The sequence below is a fragment of the Topomyia yanbarensis genome, unplaced genomic scaffold (genome assembly GCF_030247195.1).
Source record: "Topomyia yanbarensis strain Yona2022 unplaced genomic scaffold, ASM3024719v1 HiC_scaffold_5, whole genome shotgun sequence".
Taxonomy (NCBI): domain Eukaryota; kingdom Metazoa; phylum Arthropoda; class Insecta; order Diptera; family Culicidae; genus Topomyia; species Topomyia yanbarensis.
In genome coordinates, this window is record NW_026683713.1 from 387,767 (window position 1) to 411,086 (window position 23,320).

The 23,320-nt window shown below is 39.5% G+C and overlaps 3 protein-coding genes across 3 annotated transcripts in view; 1 reads left to right on the forward strand and 2 right to left on the reverse strand.

Moving 5' to 3' along the window:
* Positions 1–14: 14 nt before the first annotated feature.
* Positions 15–5,733, reverse strand: LOC131695726 (aftiphilin-like). Its single transcript, XM_058984222.1, has 3 exons — positions 5,400–5,733; positions 3,853–5,339; positions 15–3,799 (listed from the first exon to the last, which is right to left on the reverse strand). Exons 2-3 carry the CDS (start codon positions 5,266–5,268, stop codon positions 3,266–3,268), a joined length of 1,950 nt encoding a protein of 649 aa, XP_058840205.1. The 5' UTR covers positions 5,269–5,339; positions 5,400–5,733; the 3' UTR covers positions 15–3,265.
* Positions 5,734–9,705: 3,972 nt separating this feature from the next.
* Positions 9,706–10,385, reverse strand: LOC131695728 (DNA-directed RNA polymerase I subunit RPA12-like). The gene is made up of 3 exons (XM_058984227.1): positions 10,241–10,385; positions 9,961–10,183; positions 9,706–9,905 (listed from the first exon to the last, which is right to left on the reverse strand). Exons 1-3 carry the CDS (start codon positions 10,359–10,361, stop codon positions 9,881–9,883), a joined length of 369 nt encoding a protein of 122 aa, XP_058840210.1. The 5' UTR covers positions 10,362–10,385; the 3' UTR covers positions 9,706–9,880.
* Positions 10,386–18,951: 8,566 nt separating this feature from the next.
* The window catches only part of LOC131695707 (heterogeneous nuclear ribonucleoprotein 87F-like), a 39,166-nt gene continuing 34,797 nt past the window's right edge, over positions 18,952–23,320 (forward strand). Inside the window, exon 1 of the mRNA XM_058984202.1 lies at positions 18,952–19,237. Coding sequence (XP_058840185.1) covers positions 19,196–19,237 — 42 coding nt within the window. The 5' untranslated portion in view covers positions 18,952–19,195. The remainder of the gene's footprint in view (positions 19,238–23,320) is intronic.

Consider the following 23,320-nt stretch of genomic DNA (forward strand, 5'->3'; position numbering starts at 1 on the left):
CGCAGGTGGGGAAGAGAGCCCTTTTAGATAGCTTCAATAGAATCTGGGAAGGCGGGACCTTTCTAGAGTTCTGGCATAGAGCACTTGTAATCCCTATCCCTAAGAAGTCAGGGTACAGGAGAGATAAGTGATTTTCGTCCAATCAGTGTAATGTCCATGCAGACATTGCCATACTGGATATAGCGAAAGCCTGTAACACTGTATGGCGGAAGAGTGTACTCCGCCAGCTACATCAGTGGGGTATCCGCGACAACCTCGGCAGATTCGTCCAGGAATTCGTCAGCAACCGTAGCTTCCAAGTCTGCATTGGGGGCAGCCAGTCTCGCACCTTTCACGAGGCAAATGGAGTCCCACAAGAATCTGTCTTAGCTGTTACGCTGTTTTTAATCAGAATGAATTCCTTATTCGCCGCCATTCCCTCGGATGTGTACATCTTCGTATATGCAGACGACATAATACTAGTTGTAATCAAGGCGTGGAAGAATAAAGCTGCAGGCAGCGGTCAGTGGTTTTAACATCTCAGCTCCCAAATGTTATATCGCCCAACTGTTGTAATTCCCTCCACAAATGCCCGTCCGGTGAAGCTCTTTGGCACCACCATTCCATTCAAGAAAGAACCGAGGATCCTTGGCGTTGTGATTGATCGCAAGCTAACATTCTTGTCCCATTTCATTCAAATTAAAAAGGAATGCCAAAGCAGGAAACGGCTAGTTAAAACCATAAGTACTCGACATCCCAAATTCAACAGGAGGACAGCACTGAATATAAACCAGGCTTTAATTCTCAGTAAAATTTTCCATGGTATCGAACTGACTAGTCGGAATTGGGAAGGCTTGGCTACCACCCACGCCCCCCTCTATCAAGGGGCGATTCGACAAGTAAGCAACCTTCTTCCCAGCACCCCTGCCGAAGCCGCCTGCGTTGAGGGAGGCATACTTCCATGTTGGTGGGCTGTGGCAGTGACCACCATGAAACGGGCGCTTAGCTTCCTTGAAAAAACCAACGGAGATGACTGTACCCTTCTGGAAACGGCCAGGAGTCTCCACAACATCTTTGCAGACGCCCCTCTCCCAGAAATCGCCGAATTACATACCGCAATTGGTCCAATCGTGGACCAAACCAAAAGTGCGAGCATAATTGAAGCAGCTAGTGAACCGCAAGTATTCTAACCATATCATAATCTACACTGACGGCTCAAAGCTGTGTGGGGGTGGGTGTGAGTGGAATAGGAACAGGTCTTGCTTTCCACATCCCATCCGCCTGTTCAGTTTTTTTCAGCAGAAGCAGCAGAGATTTCTCTAGCAATCTCTAAAAAACCCGACGATACCCCAACCGTGATATTTTCAGATTCACTCTCCGTTATAACCGCCCTGGAGTCCGGGAACTCTAAACACCCTTAAATCGAAGAGTATTACGACCCGCTTACTACGATATGTTGGGTGCCAGGAAACTATGGGATTAGAGGAAACGAAGACCTACGCCAGAATTCTAACCTGCCTCCCTCGATCCGGGATATTCTTGAAAATGATCCGGTCAGGGAGGAAGTTCTGCTAGCTTTTCTGAAAGATGTCCTATTACTCGCTGCCATTTAATCTAAGGGCTAGCAAGTCTCCTATCGGCTCATCGATTACCGGGACGGAGCCCACTACAGACATCAGCAGATTCATTGTGGAGATTCTAACCAATAGGATTGTCTAAAGAAATGTACATTACATTAAACTTCTTCGAGGCGAATGGCCCGTGTGGTTAAAGCCTGAAATAAGAAATAAATAAATAGTACCGTTCTGTTTTGGTTGGATTGGGCATCTTGCCAATACGAAAAAAGGTCATGAAGTGGTATACCGCGAACAACGTCCAGGTGATGCCCAAGGACATGAACCCACCCAACATGCCAGAGCTCCGCCAGCAATCAGCAAGCGGAACCCCAAGAAAACACGGGATACAGTTCAATGCAATCTGGCGTTGTATGGCGAGGAAAGTGAACATGGAGGCTGTGCAAAACTTGATGGAACGAGACAAACGAAAGGCCAGGAAATTCGCATTCACTAAAAAGAAAGCTTGCATGAATACTTTTTCTTAAGTCTGTATGAATTAAACTTACAAAAAAATATCATTTGATTTTTCACACAAGAAATTTTTGATCGTAACACCCTTTAAAGAAGAAACGATTTGTTTCTCGTTAACTGCTTTGAACCGTACTTGACAGATAACTGCTTCTCCGGTATTTTAAATGGCATCTTGAAGGGGAAAGGAGTCAGTAATTTTAAAGCACATGAAACTAAGTTTGCAAAAAATATCCAGTTTCGCAGGCTATCTGTATATAAAGGCGACATTGTCATTGCAACCGGGACCGTTAATTACGAATTTTACGAGTCTATCATCCGAAATGATGTTTCAAGCCACCAATATTTTTTTTCGTCGTAGCTTCAAAATAAAAAATAAAAGTTCAAAATCTATTCAGTAGACTCAGTAGACACTTTGCAATTTATTTCAAAAACAGCTTAATTTCAGGCACCGAGAGTAGAGGGCACCCTAAAGATGAGAGCAAAGCTACTATTTAAGCACAGTTATTAAAGACGACGTAGGAGTATTGATAAAATCAGTCGCAATCAATTCTGCCAATGACAGGCTTGCCTAGAAAACATTAACCCTTAAATGCGCAATGTTGTTTTAAAACAACATTTCGAAAACCATCTCAAAATTATCATAGTGGTGTATTAAAACTGTGAAACAATTTTCAGAAACTTTGAAAAAAATCGGTTTGCGCCTTCAAGGGTTAAATGTGCTTATGAATACTCTTGAAGAAGTGTTACAGGTTGGCTTGTTCTACAAATACCTACAACTAACTGCAGCTACACTCTACGGATTAGTCGACAAATTTGAACGGCGCGATAAAATATTACATCTAAAGCGATCCAAAAAACCAGTAGATCAAGGATGTACTTTGTATGCGCTTACACAACGATACTCTCAAAACTTTGAAAGATCATGATTCAACACTAGTGCTATAACTAATCTCCCTTAATCATTGAGATCTATGCTTGTGTCGCCTATACCAGAACAATTTACTGGTTACCCAAGCGACAACTATAGATATATTCCAAGCACTTGTATCACAATGCTTTAATTACTGAGCCGTGCTTTGGAAATAGTTCATCCGTTTTGTTAGTCCACCTTGTTCATTGCCAACATCAAGTGAAAAAATACCTATGCACGTGATTGTGTAAGAACACCATACGCGTTGTCGAATAAAATCTATCTCCAATTAATGGAACAACAGTGAGCTGAAATCAAACTTCTGAAACAACCATAACGTAACAACCATGGCCGTTATCGATGCCGTTACAGCAACATGTGGCGATTCTGATAGCTTCAAGCGAATGACCTTTCGACGAGCAATTGAACCAAGCAAAAACGAATTTCCCCCGTTTAGGAATGATTGATGAAGGTTGGGTAATTTCGCGAGCGTAGGGAAAACGTAATAATAGTGAATCGATAGAACTAAATAACGCTTACCATCGAGCGGATTAATCAACCCGGAGCTGTTCCAGTCAAAGTGCACAGCAGGAACATTCCCAGTGGGGACGCCTACGCTACCAGTAGACTGCGGCAATGGATCCAAACTGAAGGAGGAATATTTAGTTCCCGTTTCGGTTTTGGTTCCACCGATTGATATGGGCGGATTACTAGCGTTACTGGGAGTTGTGGTATTCGACGCCGGTTTCAGTGGTTCCAGGGGGCTGAAGCCTAAGTTCGCAGCGAATCGCGGCATGGAACTGTTCCATTTGGGACCGAAGAGCTGAAACGAAATGTAAGTTACCGAGAAATTTCTCAGATATCAGCTAGTCTTACAATGTTTCTCGAATCGATACCAAGCGCTCGAACCAACGTTTTACTACTATCGGAACTGTTGTACTGGAACGCAAGTGCCTTGGTAGAGTCCATATCCCTCAGCTCGTGGTAAAGTTCATTCTGCAGAGAATCGCTGCCCATCACTTGACCAGTATCGCTTTGCGCTTCCTCTGCACAGGACGGGAACATACCGATGATAACACTCAAAATACTTTCCACAGTGAATTGAACAGATCGGGAAGTTGGAATGGATATCACCGGGGCCGGAACTCCGTCCGACTGTTTAAAATCGCTAAATTCGCCGAAATCATCGCTATTTTCTTCATCATCCTTATACTCACAAGCAGACTCTTCGGGACCAATTGGAAAAGTAACCACTTCAATTGTTTTGGCTGGACTACCATCCGCGGAAAATTTGGCAAAATCTTGGAAATCATCAAAATCGTCTTGCGAGAGATCATGTTCGTTCGGCGCATCTGGAGAGGTCTTTTCCTCTGAGCCGTTTTGTTGTCTGGTGGAAATATCTTTCGGGGCACATCCTACTTCGTCAAAAGTGGCCGGAAAGGATGCTGGGAATGAATCGAACTTACTGAAGTCTGCATCGAACGTCGCAAAATCGGTTTTGCTTTGCGACACAAAGTTACTATCTGCCGATGGTGTCGATTCCAGCAGAGCAAAATCATCGTCGAAAGAGACGTCGTTTGCGGTTGGCACTTCCAAAACCGCTGAACGTTCATTGGATGCAGTAGTGAAATCTGTAAAATCGTTCTCGGTGTTATCGTCGAACCGACAGCACATGTCTTCCGCGACAACTGGTGTTACAACTGCTTCCTGTATTGGGTCCGGCCCAAGATCTTCCGGCGTTGGCTCCTGTGGTGACAAATTGCGCTCACTGGCTTCGTTCTCTGACATATGTACAGGAGTCGCAGATTTAGATACCTCCGTGTCAAGCTGAAGTGATGGAATGCTTATATTGTCCTCAGCTTCCGAGGGACCAACTGAAGTATCCTTCTGATCTCCTTCTTGAGGATTGAAGGCGTAATCTTGTAGTTCATCTTCGCTGGGCAAATCGTTCTCCGAGTAAATATGTTGGGACAAAATCAGTGAAGGGGGACTTTCGATTCGAGGCGGATCTACTTCCAAATCATCCAGAGCATTTTCTATCACAGGTTGTGGCAATATTTCGTCTTGTTTATGAGCTATATGCTTTTTTACAGGCGAACTGGATGGCGTGGCAAATCCAGGGAATGGTGACGATACTGGCGTCGGAAGATCTGTATTTACGCTCGCCGCAGGTACCGATGCAAAATCATCAAAGTCATCCTCATCCGGATCGGGAACGTCGTCCTCTTCATCATCATCAAAATCCATAGGAGGAGGAGTGTGACAAAACAGCGGAGGAATTTGACTAGACATTTTCCGCTGACCTTGAAAGATTTGTTTTCCCAATCAGAGTACAATCTGTGTCGATGAATCACCGTTAGTTACTGAAAACCCCAATTATCGATTATCAGAAAGCACTCCGAACAATCAAACAAAGAAATTACCTGCTCAAATTTGTTCCAACCTATTGAAATATGACGTTTCAAGTTTTGCACACATCAAATTTTCCTACTTATTGCCAACCAACCAATCGATAGTGTTAGCGATGCAATATTCTAGGGTTCCATGTCCAGGACGGACTGCACTGTCGATCGAATGATAAAAACTTCCTCGAAACACTTCACTAACCGAACGAGTATGTGAAAAAAAGTCAATAACTTTTCTTTCGGAACCAATTAAAGTTCCGTTTCAGGTGAATTCGACTGATAGACGAAAAAATTACACTCTGCTGTTGTAGCGCAACACACCTGTATGTTTTTCCTTTTTCTTCGACTGAGGTCTTTTGCGGAGAGATTGACATTCCACCACACAAACACTACACCGTTTACACGCTTAGATATTTTTAGATTCTGGTGGGTAACAAACATTTTATCTGTGGAGTTGCTCTCGCACACATCGACATATAAATATTTTTCATTAGGGCTTGAACAACGACACGACTAGACACTGGCATTGCAAAACTGTATCGCAAATCTGACTACCCCTCAGTGACTCAGGTAACTGGTAATGTCAAATACACCAAATTCTTTGTTTGCACGGGGGATGCGTTCCGTGCAAAAAAAATCCGTGTTATTTGGCAAAACCGTGCAAAAAAAGTCGTGCAAAAAAAGTGCGTGCAAAAACAGAATCCGGTGCTTTTGGATAGAAAATGCATGAAATTAGAAACACTGATTAGTCCGTTGTTATTTGTTGTATTCCTTGGTTACGCAGAGAAAAACAAATTGACTAGCAAATAAATAATAATTATTGTTTGCTTTTCAAAATAGGTCCTCGGAAAAATCTCTGAATTTGCTCACGATCGCAAAAATCTTCTCGGAAATCGTTTGCGATTAGTGTGATAATGTTTTCAGCGATCTGGATACAACTTATTATGGACAATCCAGAGCAGCAGACTGTCGTCTCCAGCATCGTGAACCAGTAAACACGCTATCCGCTTCCAAAACCATAAAATAACAGTTGTACCGTTCGTAAAAAATTGTGCCATGGGATTTAAGCCTGTGTTTCTCAAAAGAAGTCTGGGATTTAAATCTTCCGTGACTGAGTGCACGCTACTCTGGACATTTAGTAAAATTGACATAGGGCACCAGCGGCTGCTTATTCAATGAGTCACTGCCGGAATTAGATCATGGAAAAATTTTCAAGTCTCCAAATTGTCGAAACAAAAGTTCCGCTGCTTTTGAAAAATGCCAACAGTAACAAAATTGCACCAATTTTTAAACCTAAAAACACAATTTTCCCCGTTGGGAACAGTTAATATTGTTAATTGTTTTATAAACTCGTGACGTTTTCCGCGGTTGTGTTTATACTTCAGCAAAACTCATTTTTGTGTAGACTCCCGTCACGGGATTTGAGATCCCAGGCTGCATTTAAAATACAAAATAAGTAACATGTTTCCCAATCAAATATGACAATAAAACATTTGTTCCTCGTGTGCTACCCAAGCTAGTCAAATAAACGCTAAACAAACAAATAAATTATTTTGCTCAGTCTAAAGAACTGTCAGCTCGATTGGCATCAACCGGCGGATACGTGTTCCCCTACAATGTCATCAAATCAAAGAACATTTAAAATTACATACGACAAAATTAGTTGCGTGATCAAGGCGATTCATTTTCAAAGATAGCACTTCTGATGAATCATTTTATAAAAATAAGTGATAGGGGACGCGGACGAAAATAGCTGAGCACCACCACAATGTTGCCACCTTACCACTATAATAATATTAATTCTTCAAAAGGGCTAATGAGATTTTTGCAAACGAACATATTTCACTCATTACTCCGCTACCGAGTTGAATTTCATGAAAAATACACATGAATCAACATCTTTACCCTTGGTAGAATCAATTTCAAATGCTTTCTGTGTTGAAATTATAACCACAGAGAACAGACATATAAGCTGGAACAAATTTTTCCGAAAAACCTGTGTAAACATTTAAATGAAAATGCGTTGAAAATCACCATCGCATGCATGAGTCACCATTGTATCCAAGTTTGCACACAAATCCCGTATAGCGATTGCTGGCCGATCGAAGCGCCGCCAAGTGGCAAGTTGCTACTTGCTGTTGTCATTTCAAAGCGACAGTTTTATTTCTTACACAAGTTGAAAACTTTACTTGTATGTCAGTTCTCAGTGGTCAGCGTGGCAAGCAGAAAGTTAGCAAAAGTTGAGCAAAATGATATTGATGCTGGTAGAGTTTCTGCGAGCATTTTGCGCGATTTGTGCGAGAATTCTGGCAACGAATTCGCTCAAATGCAACAACCGTTTCTGACAGAAGCGGCACAGAGAACAGACATCCATGATCGAACAAAAATATTTAAAAAACGTGTGTAAACATTTTAATTAATATACTAAAAACACTAGCGCCGCCACACCAACCTATCCCAACTATCCGTCAAATCGATTCCGGAACCGGTTCGAAATCCTGGATGGATTCAGCATGGAATCTAGCTCAAAGAAAACAACCGATTCCGACTCTATCGGTTGATGCATTTGAGTTGGAATTCATGCTGGAAGTCCGAATCGGTTCCGGACTAGTTTGACTGGGTAGAGGAATAACCGCTGTCAATTCTGTCGCACTCAGCCACAAAAAACATGACGACAGTAGCGCACCTGGTTTAGATATCCAAACTACCTTCGAAACCGTTAGAGATTTTACACAAGTTGAATGCTGAAGATGGACGTCTGTTCTCTATGGAAGCGGTTACACCAACCGATGCTGCTCACTTTTATCCAAGATCTCTGCACGCTTCCTGCCACATCTTTGTCAGATGTTTTGTTTGATTCGTGCTAAATTCTACCAGGTAGGAATTGCCAGGATTTTTGCACAGTTTATGTCCGAGTTATGCCAGGGTTTTGCTCGGTTCCTGTCGAAATTTGCCAGAAAACGCGAGCGAAACCGAGTTCGGCTCAACTAACCCGACAGGATACGCGCAGAAATCTAACAGGGCTGCCAAACCAAGACTTACAGAAATCTAGCAGACCGGTCTCTGTCAGAAAATTTGCTCACTGGGGCGTGGTTGAAGTCGTACATATGTTCCTGTATTGTGAGTTTGCAAGAAACAAAAAAGTTTTGCTCTGTTTTGCTGATTCAGAACAATAACGGAACGACTTTCATTTTGAATGTTTGCATCATTTGATATTCGTAACCCTCATGATGAATTTCGTCCTCCCACCAAACCATACCATTTTCTCGGTAGCGTTTCTAAACACGATAGTATTGTAACAAATTTGGTTTGAGGATGTAGCTTTTTTCTTTAAAACATTTAGCAATTCGAATTGATTGGAAACCAATACTTCCTTAAACACAATGCCACATAATGCTACATTTACGATTAACAACTCTCTTGTTCGTTTGGAATGACATTGACAGTTGAATTGGAATTCTAAACGAAACATGGCGTCTCTCTGTTATTCTAATCTCTTTAGGTCCAGGAATCAGAATATATTGGCTCAAATGGCACGTTCCCCGGACGTAGTCGGGGATTTGTGCCTTGCCGTGTGTTTTCATCATTTCCTGAGCGGAAGGAAAGGACAAGGAGGTGTGGGGAAGTAGAATTGGAAGGGAGGGAAAAATAACAGCACAAAACAAAAATAAACAACAGGTAAGTTAAACTCACAAGTAGTTCAACTTGCCTGCGAATAAGCCTAAAGCTCTTTACCACATTGGATAAGAAACTTTAGTATGTCTCTGAGTTTCAGTCGACCAAACATGGTTTCGTCTATATAAGGACGGCTGAAGACTCGAAATCGCAATTGCGCTACCGCTGGACAGTTGGATATCAGATGATATGAGGTTCCGTAGTCGGATTCACAAAGATCACATGAAAAAGACTCAGCGCGCTGAATAGTTGCCATGTGATAATTGAGTTTGCAGTGGCCGGTTAAAGCCCTGGTCAGCATGCTGCAGTGGAGCTTCGAAAAATGTAGGAGATTTTTCGAAACCACTGGGCATGGTTGTTTGAACTGAACCATACCATTTTCTCGGTAGCGTTTCTAAACACGATAGTATTGTAACAAATTTGGTTTGAGGATGTAGCTTTTTTCTTTAAAACATTTAGCAATTCGAATTGATTGGAAACCAATACTTCCTTAAACACAATGCCACATAATGCTACATTTACGATTAACAACTCTCTTGTTCGTTTGGAATGACAGTTGAATTGGAATTCTAAACGAAACATGGCGTCTCTCTGTTATTCTAATCTCTTTAGGTCCAACTAATACCAATAGATTGCGATTTGAAGTGGGTTTATTATTAAAGTATACAAACCCGACGGGCTGCACGGTCAGAAATTACAAAAGCGTCCAAAATGAATGAAATCTTTTTATTTTAGTGACTGAGTTATTTGCACACTCGGTACGTTTATAAAACGGTTGACATTTGATGTTGTTTATACGACAGGTAAAGCTCATTTTATGCTGTTTAAGAATTTTCCGACTCTTTAAATCTAGAAATTAGAAATGTGTTAACATCACTTCCTACGAAGGACAGCAAAACCTTACTTGCACTTGATGCATGTGAAGAAAACCGTCTGCCCCTCATCCGCCGATCGAAGTTGAAGGGTCGCATAAGACATTTTGTCGTTGCCGCACTTTGGACACCGTCGTGACACAATCGGTCCGTCCGATTCTTCTTCAGCTGCATTTCGATTGTCGTGCTGGGCAGATTTCTTGTTTTCGTACGAGTTAAAATGAATAGTGTATTCCACTTCCATGGTTCCAAAGACTAGGGATATAGAAAAAAACAAGATTCGAGATTGTGCGAAAAGTTAACGGAATTTACCTGCTTCGTTATAACTCTTGTGGCAGTTATAGCAAGTTACACTCCCGCTCATCCGTAACAGGGGTAATATAGAACCACATTCGGGACAGAAGCCCGGAGTGATAGAAGAATTAAAATCCATTCTCTTCAACAAATTCTCGAATATCTAACTTAATATTTAATTCTAAAACAAATTAAACTTTGCTTTTAATGCAAAATCCGGTTAATCCACGTGATAAATAAATAAAAGTCCCTCACAGAGCAGAGCACAAAGGTAAATGACAATTAAAGGTCTTTTCGCGCATTGACTTTCTTATGAGACGGCGAATCCCACCACAGATGAACAAGGTCAATAGCGCCTCTACACAGTAATTTGTTTTGGTGATATTTGAAAGAGAATTCGATGAAGATTAAACTTCTGCATTTTTAAAAAGTAATGATAGAATTTTCTGAAAAAGTTCAGTTTGGCTATATAATCTGGATTATTTTCCAAATTTAGATGAGCGGCTTCATATTTTTTTAAAATTTTCATTTATGTGACAGAATTTTTTTTCATTCGTCACATAAATGGATTAATTTATTTTGGAAATGATTCTAAATTACTTTTTTTGGCTTAAACCGTAATATGCTTTCAATTGTGTCATTAAATGAGAAAAAAAAATCTTTTTTTATTACATACATCGATAAAGCTGATTTTCGTAATTACGACAATGTTCTTTTCCAACTGAGGAAACGTGAAAACAAAATTTAAATTTAAAATAAGGAAATATGTTGACAGTCTTGATTTAACACTACAGTCGTAATTCGCTGGTTGGACATTTTTTAACTGGACCGCTTTTTAGTTGGACCAACCAAGACCGGACCAACGAATCACGACTGTATCAGAAGCATTTAACATATCGAATTTCACGACAAATGATGCCCTGTCAGAAAAAATGAATACTTTTCCGATTTTCCTGCAGGGTTATTTTTATTTGACATAAACACCATCCAATGTATATATATTTTTTTCATTTTGGGTGTTGTTTTGATAGGCCAGATGTAAACAACCTCAGTTTTCCCATGTATGGTTGTCTATGTTTACATTAGATTTATTTTAAAAGCCAAAAAATAGTTTTTACGTATCACAACGAAATTTTTTTAAAATAATGTTATATAATGAATATCGGATCCAAAATTTATCGAATGGAACGGAAAATTATGAATGAGCATTTGTGTTCGAGTCGAGATCACGTTCACTGAGGGTTTGAATCACGTATATGGCACCCCTATCCCATTTGTATTGAACTGACATAAGTCAACATCTCAGCGGGCACACAAATTATGGGCCCCACTGACAGTTCAAATTGTTCTGCTCGTTTTGCTCGAAGCTCGACCTTCACTATTCAGACACGGCACGGCATGCCTCAATCATTAGATGTTTGTTAAAAAGTTTGAATATTGCACCGCCAATTGATGAAAAATGTTATTTTGGACATGTCGGTGAATAACAAAAACTTTTCACCATGATTCACCAACAAATTAAACGAACTCGAGTATCACAAAATTGTACCGAATGAAATTGATTCTGTTTATTGTGGATCGACCCTAACGCGACGTTTTAGATGTTGGCATAGAAATCATGGCGGCGTAGCAGATACCTCTTTTGATAATCTTATAAGTAGACACGCAATAAAATTGATATGACCGAAATAATATCATTGGACACAAAAGTCGATTTTGACGTTTGAATTGAGAACGAAAATTTACACGAGCTGGGAAGGTGAGAGTTGTAAAACTTGAGGCTGAAAGGACGGCCCGTCAAAATTGACAGTGGACAGATGACTTGTCAAAATGGAGTACGCATTTGAAAATGCATCTACCAGCAAAAAGCTGAATAGGCTGTAGGTCTACTCAAATGCAACACAAAACCACGTTAGGCCAGTTTAATATATTCCCAAAATTTTGATTCATAGCAAAAAAAATAATTTTTTTGGGACTTTCGACATTAAAATATTATCTGTGCTGTTATTTTTCAACCGATTTTCGATTTATTTTTAACATTTCTGGAAAGAAGAAAAATGGGCTTTACCAACGGCATGCTACATGATGCTGTTTTGTAAAAAAATAATGTGCGATTTATGGACAACAATACGAAAATCGCCAATTTTTTTAAATTTTTTTCATGAAAAATTGCCAATTTTTTGAAAATTTTTCATGAAAAATTGTCATTTTTTTAAATTTTTTCATGAAAAACACGCGAATTCTCAAACTTTTTTCAAATGCACGCCCTAGTTCTAATTATAATTCGGAAGAATATTCAATTCTGCTTCCAACAATATTTTGATAATCAAAATCGGTGGGGATTTTGCCTAAATTAGGGGTTGTATACCATGATTCTTACGGCCAATTACTTCATTTAAATGAAAACCGGTTTTCAGCTAATTGATCACCAGCAACCTGAAAACTGACTTTCAGCGAAAACCGGTTTTCATCCAGTGAAGAAACCGGCCGTTAAGGTGTGTATGTAGCATTGCTACTGTGATCAGCCTTGCACCCCAGCGGTTATCTTGAAGTTGCATTTTTCGCCTTAATAGATCATGCGCGACAGTTCCTATTTTGGGAATAATTGAACATTTTTGCCATTTCCGACCGATTTTCATGATCAAAATGTCATTGAACGCGTATTATATGTTCTTTCAAGATATTAATAGAATTAGGCTTTTTAGTGCCATAATGGCGGTGTAAATGGCTCAGTACGCAGTACGTTTAATGGCCCTTTTTGACAATAATCGTTTACGTTAACCGCCCAGTGAGATTAAGTCATCCTACGTTAGTCCAATGCGTTGGATGTTTATTCAATGGACGCCCGACCTCTTCAACTGGACGTTGCTGTCAAGCTGGCATAAAAGATTATTGTCAGAAAAGGGCAATTAAGACCGTCATTATGGCACGTGAAAAGCTGGATACAACATTTCTCAAACAATTTTTTGTATTGCATTTGATGCGTACAGGTTGTAGACCTGTACTAGGTAGCACCGTGTAATCAATCCAACTCAATCGGTTTCGGAAGCGTCTTTTGCATTTGAGTTGAATTCCACCCGAATAAAAATGTATAACGGAATTACAACGATTTTCATTGTTACATCACAATGAAAAATGATGTAAAAGAATCAGATATGATGCAAAATGTACAATGAAAATACAATCAAATTTGTAGTTTCTGCAATCAATTTCGGCAACCCACTTTGACAAGTCCTCCGTCCAATGTATTGTTTTTCAGTTGAAAAACTAAACTGATTTCGGTACGTATCCGCACAGTCAACTGTAGTCCCATTCAACAGCGGCACTCAACTCGAAATGTTGATACAGAACATCTGCTATTCTAAACTATTAGCAACTCGCAATCGGCATACAAAAATCGGTCGACCAATACGGCAATTAATCAGTCTCATAATGTAATTGGGCGATTGTTATACCAAATACAAATATGTTAATACGGAATGCTCTGATGATTTTTCGAGGACACGTTTTAAGCTACCCTGTACCTGGCAAGGTACAGTGTCAAAGTGACAGTGTACTTTGATGAAATATTGCGAAAACTGGCCTCGCTGGAGTCGAACAACACATATACTGAACGTCACCATGGATACTGCTTATTATTCAGAAAATATGAAAATAACTTTTCGAGTTTTCTTAAAATTTATTACAGTTGTGCATGCAAATTTCGAATTTGTATTTTATTTCGAGGTAAGGATTTTTCAAAACTATAGTCGTTACATAAAAGTCCATTGTATAAGAATCCCGAATAATTTCGCTTTGGTGATTTTTCTCAGCCAAAAGAACGCTACAGGAAAACCCGTTCCGGAAAATCTCGGTCAGATTGATTCGTTCATTGCAGATGATTGGGCGTCGTTGATTGGGCTACACACTTCGCTAAGATGTGACGGATCATCGAAAGCTCTTGTTACTAGAATAAGTGTCAAAGTATTACTACTGAAAGCCGGAAGTGGACTTACCGGAAGGTAACCAGCAAATCAATGACATATTCAAATCAAATCGTATTGTGCGTCACATTTTTGTTTTAGGTGGACCCACCCGATCCCCTTTCTCTTAAATAAGGCTGGATTGTGGTGTCCAACTCGAGCACCAACGGGTCGGGAAGACAGGTGGCTAAACATTCCGCGGACCAGATTTGGAATACTGGAATCGTCGATTTAAGCGCTATCTAAACTAATCCATGGCGTGTACTAATGTGATTATCATTCTAGCTAGCACAACATAACCGTAAAAACACTAACGAATCGGTTGTGTATGTATATTGATCAGGAACCAGAAGCATGTTTACGACGCAATGTATTCCAGTTTTTTAGCTTCGGAACTCGATAAAGAATCGCAATTGAATCTACATCGATTTGGCTGATAATTCAAGTAGTCCAGTTATAGCCTGAGAAATACTTGTTTAGGGATCATGCATAAATGACGTGGCGTTTTTGGGGTAGAGGGGTATCCCAAATTTGTGACAAAGTGTGTCGAGTGCGACGGTAGGGTCAGAAATTGTGCAACGTAGAATTAAGTTCAATTTTTTTACAGGCATCAAAACTCATTGATTAGGAAAAACAATTTAATGCTCCTCCATTCCTATCAGAAATAAATTATTCGCACAAGTTACTTTTCATGCGGTTTTTCATGTGGTAAGCTTTCGCTTCGCGGAATTGCAAACTAGCAGAAAAACGGAATGCGAATTTAACTTGATACGTTAGTTAGCAAATCTTGCTAACTAAAACACTTAATTTGGTAGCGTAATTAATTTTTCTCTTCAGATTTAGCCAAAATTTAGTAAATCAGTTAAAAGTGTGCTTCTTAGAATCAACTTCTCTCCATGCACACAAAATTCAAAACAAAACTATCAAAATTATTTTAGTCGTGAAATGGGCTTATTTTGCACGCAATTTGCAATTTGAAAACGTTGATAAAAGCCGTCAAACATTTTGTAGCGATATGTATTTAAAAGAGTTGTAAAATATTTATTTTATTTTTTTCATCTTCGGCCGCGTGGTTGGGGGGAGATATGGGAAATACTACTTTATTTACAATGGAGAAGTTACAATTTAGTGACACCTCACAAAGGGAGGAGTCGAAAATCGCCGAAAAAGCTACGTCATTTGTGTACGGCCCTGCAATGCACTGTATTCGTTCTCCAAGTACCTGTCTTTGCCGTCATCAATGTAGCCGGATCATGATACAATCAATGTATTACGGACAAGGCAGTATGTTGTCATTTATAATGCAGGAATCGTATAGTAAATTTTGAACTAATAGTGTTATTCTAATTTTGTAACTGATAAGATTTAAATAATAAAAAAGCCCATTTCATAATGACATTTTTTAAATTTTATTGACATTGCGATTGAATTCGTTGAGCTTTTTTCCTACAAGCTCAAAGTGTTCTGTATGACGAGAAATCTATTTTTTCAACGGATGTTGTTCGATCAAATCCGATTCCTGGTTGTATTGGCTGTCGTTATTCCAAATGTAAGAAACATTCGTTCGAAATAGTAGTCCGCCGTCTTATAGAATAAGGCTGTACATCATCGATATTCCCATACCTCTCGGCATCACTACGCCAAAATACTAGAGCGAAACGCACCAAATAGTAAATAATTCGATTGGAACAGAGCCGGGACAAATCCGTTCTGTTGTAATTGTAATTTATTAGCTTACTTTATCATTAACTTATTCTGTTGGTAAATTCATTCCTACGGGAACCTGCGCGTCAAACGTAGCAAGTCCGGGTTACAGGCACGACCCGTCTAGCTTTCCTTAAAATTTTTTAACGAACCTAAGGCTTTAAACGGACTTGTCCTGTATCTGTTTCGACCAGTATGTATTCTGCATTACGACGGATCGTCAATTTAAGCAGAAAAGGCTTTTCTACACAATGTTCGAAATGAAATCGGCTCAAGCGGTCTCCTAAAATTAAAAAATAAGGCGTCTACTGGTGAGTTGACGCATTTTCATTACGACATGGTGTATACGAAGCCGGTAATTCCAGAGCTGCATGTATGTATAACTAGAGCACTAGTTAGAGTGCGGCCAAGACGCGTTTGACGTATCCAAACGAGCAGAAATCTGACGTATTTCTATTGTGTATATGTCAAATTTCATGTTCGTTTGGATACGTCATGGCCTCTTGGCCACACTCTAACTAGAGTGCTCTATGTATAACCACTAGTGGACGCTTGATTAACAGGACAGTAGGTGTTGTGCTCTGTCGCCGGCCGGTGGATTCGATCGACATGTGATTCGAAGAAATTGACGATTTTCTAGTGAACAATAATGCAACGCGTTAATGATAAATGAACAATAATGCAACGCGTTAGTGATAAATGATAGGCTATATAACATGGTTACCTTCCCAAAACACTTGATGTCAATGAGCTATCTTGTGGATCGGTGGAGAGCAGCATGCACCTTTGTGTTGTTTATTAGGCTGCTTAAAAAATCTCATCACCCGCGATTCTGCTATATAAATCACAAGTCAACGAACATTTGTTGACTAGACAGATCATTTTTCATTAGCGACAAAAAACAATCTGAAAATGACCAAAAACAGAAAGGCATACTTAGATCAGCTAGCGATGCCAGTTTTATTTTTTTCGACCATTTTGACTTGACAAGCCGATTCAGACGAATTGGGTAGTTTAATTCGCCTCCTTGGTGAACCAAGAAATGATAACGCTTTTGTATGGGACCTTGGCGTATTTAATTTGTATTTGGTTATACTGAGGAAAACCAATCAGCGATACTCAATCTAGTCGAAACTAATAAGGCAGGTGAATTCCAACCGATTTCTTCGGTAAACGCAGCTGCAGCTGTAGCTGACAATTATCAATTCTTGGTGCTAAATTTTGCTACAAATTTGCATCCAAAATCAGATGTGAACAAACATCGTTTAGGTCTAGTTTTAGGTACTGTATCGTTAGAAGATGCTTTTCCGGGTGGTTTAAAAGCAAGTTTCATGTGCTATTATTAGTTATTTCATGTGTGATGAATTTAGGTAAGAGCAGAGGTTCTAATCGCATAATTCTCTCAACACTTTCCAATAGCTGAGAATATGCTTATAAATAAATTCGCGAGGAAATTAAAATCAAAAGGGAAAAAGGCGTTTGAAAATAAACTAACAAATTTAACGTTTAACGTTTATTAAGAAAACAAATAAGCAGGATACATGATAGCCATGAAACCAGGGGGTGTCACTCCTGTCATCCGCTATGGAGATACACAGACTTTGACAGTAATCAACATATGTGGGCCTAGTCGCTTCTAGGCCCATGTCGCCCGTGCAATAGCATTGGGTTGTTTTGATTATAACAAAGGCAGATGTTGGATAGGACAAAATGGCTGCCTAGCAGGGGGCTGCATGAAATTCAAGGCTGATGAGACCGCTTGTCAAAATTGACACTGCTGACGAGTTGTCAAAGTTTGCACTGTACAGACGACTTGTCAAAATAGAGTGCGCATTTGAAAACGCAGCCACTAGCAAAAAGCTAAATATATATAATATCTCCTTACCAAGGTATTAAAAACTAGAAAACGTTCCACAAAGCGGTCAAATGGGACGCCATGGTGAAAAAAGTGCGTTTGAAAATAATAACAAATAAAATAAACGAAAAAACGAGAAGCGTCATTTTTGTGTAAAATCTTAGGAAGTCCTGAAACCAAAACATTGATGTTACTATAAAAATTGTTGTTAACAACAATTACTGTTGTAAATGCAATGTTTCGACTATCAATTCTGATGTTCCGTTCTATCCGGGCAGACGGACTCCATATAGGAATCAGGTATTAACTACCTGCGCATTTTGGGATGGATTTACTGTGACGCCGTAACTTGTCGTTTATTGTAAAAATAGTTTAGGATATGTTTTCACGTAAAAGCAACGTGATTTATTTTTTGAGTGTAAAATAATCTATTCCCACCTTTGTGTCACAAGATATATATAAGAACCTGAACCCACGCCACTGCTGACTGGAGTGGATTTTCGCTCTTCACCAGTGTGACCAGACCAATCGATTTTGGCAATATTAACGAGTTTTTTTTAATTTTTACTTAGAGCTACCAATTTTTAAATCAGTTATGGGATTTGCGTTTGGACTTCGTCTCATCAGAATCCGTTTGTGTTTCTGAGCAAACCTCTAGTCCTGCGCTATGCCCCACATGAAAAGGAATCAGAGCTCCTCGTAACGCAAATTCCATAACTAATTTAGTTATAGGTTTTGTGCCCTTCACGCGCAAAGATGGTTTTCAACAATTTTCTCCTTAATGGAGAAAAAATAGTTCTCGGCAAACATATGATTACGGCTTAAAAACCAACTGTCAAAATTCCCTTTGAAAGGAAATTCCGTATAAACCGTTACTGGTTAAACACAGTTCATAGCAGTTAATGAAAGAGAAAACTTTTCTCTTTTCTATACTACCAACATCTGTGATTGTCGAGTAACGGTTTGCCCGGAATTTCCTTTCAAAGAGAATTTTGACAGTTGGCTTTTAAGCCGTAATCATATGTTTGTCGAGAGTTTTACCGAATTTTTTTTCTTCAGTAAGGAGTATTATTAATAGCATGGTATCAATTTTTGTTTTCTCATTTTTACCGAAAACTACTTATATTGATATGGCATACCATTATTATTTTTTTTATTTTGGGTCAATCTTTATTGACCTTAAAAATACCATCTGGACACCTTGCCGTCTGCTGCCATCACTTCGGTTTTGACTTTCGTTCGGTGCGGTTCGCAAGTTTGTGCAGTGAGTGCTTGTTCCGGTTGCAGCTACTTTTTTCCGTTCGTGGAACATTTTTTTCTGGTTTTCTTAAACCCAAAAGCGTTTCCTGCGAATAATATCCTGGTTGAACTATCGCGTGCTCCCGTATAAGGATCGAGCATAGCAAATAATTTCGTTCTCTGAGTGGTTCAATAATCGGCAAACGTAACATCATGAGCGACGACCACCAAAATGGCGATCACCGTGAAGACGAGGTAGGTATCTAGGAGTATAGTTTAATTGCTGAAAGAATACGAACTGAAATGGTGGCTTCCGTTTCCTCCAAACTAGTTGCTTTTTTCAAGTATTCTATAGGCTTTATTTGTTCAGTGCTAGCGTACTTGCTGGTGTTTGATATGCGGAAGATTGTTAATTAGGCCGCCATGTTGAAAATGACGCGAATTTTCCACGCCGCTTCGGGAAGCGTAGAAGCGCTTTTTTTCTACCTGTATCGTGCGAGTACACGATAAAGTTTGGGGCCATGTTAGAAGATGAACTGGTTTATTCAAATTTGTAATAGTAATTGTAATTTATTTAGCATGAACGATACCCTGTTGGTTGAGGAAAAACCACATAATCGAGCTTTCGGAAATTGTATGGCGCGTTTGTTAAACTTAGCTATCTAACGATTGATGACATCACGTCACGGCGTCAATGTCCGTTTTATTTTTGGCGATTCTGGAAAGCTCGCACATTCACACTCGAGTGTATAGTACACACCAGTAACATTCGAGTTGGAAGAAAAGCTTTGTAATAAATCGTTCATTAATCCCGGTAGAGTATCATTTAATGCCGTTTTCGTTTTAACATTGCATTACACTGATGTAATGTCGACACTCATTTAACCATGGATATACCTCAAACGGAAAAGGTTCACCATTTTGCAAATTGTGTAGGCTTAGATCTAACCTTCCTTGACCTAAAATAAACATGTAGGTAATAGGTTAACGTTCGATCACAATTACAAAAAAAAAAAAATACAATTCGCTCCTAATGTTATTATCTCTAACCAAAACTACCTTTCCTTGACCTGATGTACAATGTAAACTAACAGATTTTCGTATGGGTAATTGTTCCGAATCGCGGCTTTTTCGGAAAGAGGGTTAATTTCTTTTGGAAATGGTTCTAAATGGCCTATTTTATAACAAGCAATGAGAAAAATTCGGGGGGAAAGCTTTAAAGTAGTTAAAACTGGAAAAATAAGTTGTTCCCACTTACCTTTCTAACAATGGCATTGCTCATAAGAAAGTGGCGTTAAGGGTGAAGGTAGTGTGATGCGGCTTTGCCGCATAGTCGAGTCCAAGGATTCGAAGCGGCGCAAAGCCGCTGAGAAACCGACGGACGAGGTTTTTTTGATCTTGCTATCGAAGGGTGCAATTAAACCTGTAATCCACTCGTTTGCCCGGTATACTCAAACATAGGGACTATCCCCAGTTTAAGGCCGACTGAGCGGCAGCGAAGTCGGACAGCACTTGAATGAAGCGATGTGGCGTAGCCACATTCGGCACTGACAACATTTTATTTTTGTAAATAATTTGTATTTTGTAAATAAATCCTATTGTTACTAAATAAAACATTGTTAATGCCTAATGTGGCTACGCCACATCGCTTTTTGTCATGCCGTTCGACTTCGCTGCCGCTCGGTCGGACTTAAACTAGGGATAGCCCCTAGGTTTGAGTATACCGGGCAAACGAGTGGATTACAGGTTTGATGGCACCCTTTGATAGCAAGATCAAAACCACCTCGTCCGTCGGTTTCTAAGCGGCTTTGCGCCGCTTCGAATCCTTGGACTCGACTATGCGGCAAAGCCGCATCACACTACCTTCACCCTTAACGTTACTTTCTCATGAGCAATGCCATTGTTAGAACGGTAAGTGGGAACAACTTATTTTTCCAGTTTAAAGTACTTTAAAGCTTTCCCCCCGAATTTTTTTCATTGCTTGTTATAAAATAGGCCTTTTAGAACCATTACCAAAATAAATTAACCCTCTTTTCGAAAAAGCCGCGATTCGGAACAATTACCTTCGTATGCAATAAAACTACAAATTACAAAAAAGTCGAATCTCTACTTGAGAGAGGAGGAGGAGCACTGATTTTTTATAAACCAATTAGTTTACGAATGGATACTAACACATTTAGAAAGGGTAATTCAAGAGCTGTGGTGATTGAGCGCTTACGGTCTATTTCTCCATTTGTCTGACAACTGGTTTTTAATCAAAACCGGTTTATGTCAAAACAGGTGAAAATGAAAGAAAACTAATTCTATTTCTCCAACGAGTTTTTGATTGCAGTCGCGAGTTCTGAAACTAATTTCAAAATACTTGAATATACTCCAAAAAGGGTTTTGACAAATCTGCGATTAAAATCAGACTGAATAGAAATTCTGATTCAATGCGCCAAATATCACCAAGAGGTCGCTTTCTCGGGAGACATTAACTACATCTTTAACAAAATTCAACCTTGCTGATTCCACTGCCACTAGTATCGCGGTCGAAACCGGGGTGTTCTGAGTCATGACTGAATTATTGTAGATTTCTAGATTGCTCGCCAATGGGCTACCACTGCAATCTGCCTGCATATCAGTCGCACGCTCGCACGTGCATCTTTCTTGATCAGTGGTTCGAAATTTCGTATTCATTAATCAGTTGACTATTTCTGAGTGAATTTACCAAAACCAATGTTCAGCTTCAACGTCTCTCGCATTCATTCATTTTCCAACTTATCGAAATTTCATGCAGAATCGAATGTTTGAGAGCAGAGGAAATAAATTTATTAACCGACCATTCATTTGCTATTATGTGGACAATTTGAAGGCATATGTAACGTTTTCAAGCATAAGTGAACTGCGTAATCTAGCTGTTGCACTTTTGCTCGATAATCCCTCTCAGAGCTAGCATAGGAACAAAATTCTATACATTTTATTCAAAACGTCGTATCTAACATATGTAAACAAACTAAGTTTATTATGTACACAAAGTTAAGAGAAAAAATAATAATCATGTTAATTTAACTATAAGTCGAAATGTCGCATATAGTGTACCAAAGTTTTGCTAAAATTTTGTAGATGTGATGTTTTGACAAGTCGACTGTAGTTAGCATCTTGTTCGAATGCCAAACCTCATATCTACACTCTCGATTGCAATAAAGCGTAGGAACAGGGTGGCCAGATAGAATTCCTAAATATCGGTAGGGTCACTAAAAGTTTATCGGTAGGCCGGGTTGTTGTCCCAAAAACATAGTATTGGCATAGAATTGTAAAATCCTGACAACACAGATCTCAGACCAAATCCAACCCAAAACATGAATGTTGAGTAGGATGTGTCCAAAATCAATAAAAATCGGTAGTTTTCGGTGGGAATAACAAAATATCGGTAGTTTTGCCTTGGTCGTCTGTGAATCGGTAGGGAAGACCAAAATCGGTAGGATTACCGATAAATCGGTAGGTCTGGCCACCCTGCATAGGAAAGATATCACATCTGCTACCCCGCCTGTTCAAACGTCTTAGTAAAATGTGCCATCTTCATACGGTGCTGCTAAGACCACATATGTAAAAGAGCTTAACAGCAAAATCAATCGACCATTTGTAATAGATGGCATAACAAATAAATGTTATCAATCTCTATATTATTTTTGGGACAAACATGTAATATGTTTATACGATCCTGCAATGAGTAAATGCAGAGATGTCAGAATTAATAGCCTATGTGCTTTAATTCTTAAATAAATTTAAAAGTTACAAGAAATCTTTTACACACGCGACTTTCTCCGTCTAACGTTTCTGTTAGTTATGATGTATTGCTCTAGAATTCAGGTTGCGCCTGAAACCGAACATATGCGAACGTGAATGCATTGCATCGAAAGAACGAATGGCGAGGGAAACAAACCAAACAGTTCATTCATCGTCACGGGCTTGAATTGAATTGTTTCTCTTTCAAGCTCACGCAGGGATGTCAATTTTTAAGTTCTGTTTGATTGTACATAGCGAGTGAAATGTGTGTTCCGAATAATGGGAATTCGGGCACTAGCAACGGAATTAAATAAAAGAAAACCAACAACATGGTTGAACGAACGATATATAGTTCTGTGTTATCTCTTGTGGGTATAAGTAATAAATGACAAAATATTAGGCTTCTGGTATGGAATGACAGTTCGTCTTAGAGGGGTCGGTAAATCGGATTTGTAGTGTAAGGGGTAGGAAAAATAGCCCTCCTCAGCAGTGATCAAAGCAGAATATTACAGGATTTGGTGGCTGTATACCATTCCCCAGAAAGCCAATCCCCAGAATTCCATCCCCCAG

Coding starts and splice junctions, on each gene's coding strand:
- LOC131695726 (XM_058984222.1), bottom strand. CDS start 5,268: ATGTCTAGTCAAATTCCTCCGCTGTTTTGTCACACTCCTCCTCCTATG. Junction 3,800..3,852: donor GTATCGATTCGAGAAACATT/GTAAGACTAGCT, acceptor ATTTCGTTTCAG/CTCTTCGGTCCCAAATGGAA.
- LOC131695728 (XM_058984227.1), bottom strand. CDS start 10,361: ATGGATTTTAATTCTTCTATCACTCCGGGCTTCTGTCCCGAATGTGGT. Junction 10,184..10,240: donor CAAGAGTTATAACGAAGCAG/GTAAATTCCGTT, acceptor CTATATCCCTAG/TCTTTGGAACCATGGAAGTG. Junction 9,906..9,960: donor TTCACATGCATCAAGTGCAA/GTAAGGTTTTGC, acceptor TCTAATTTCTAG/ATTTAAAGAGTCGGAAAATT.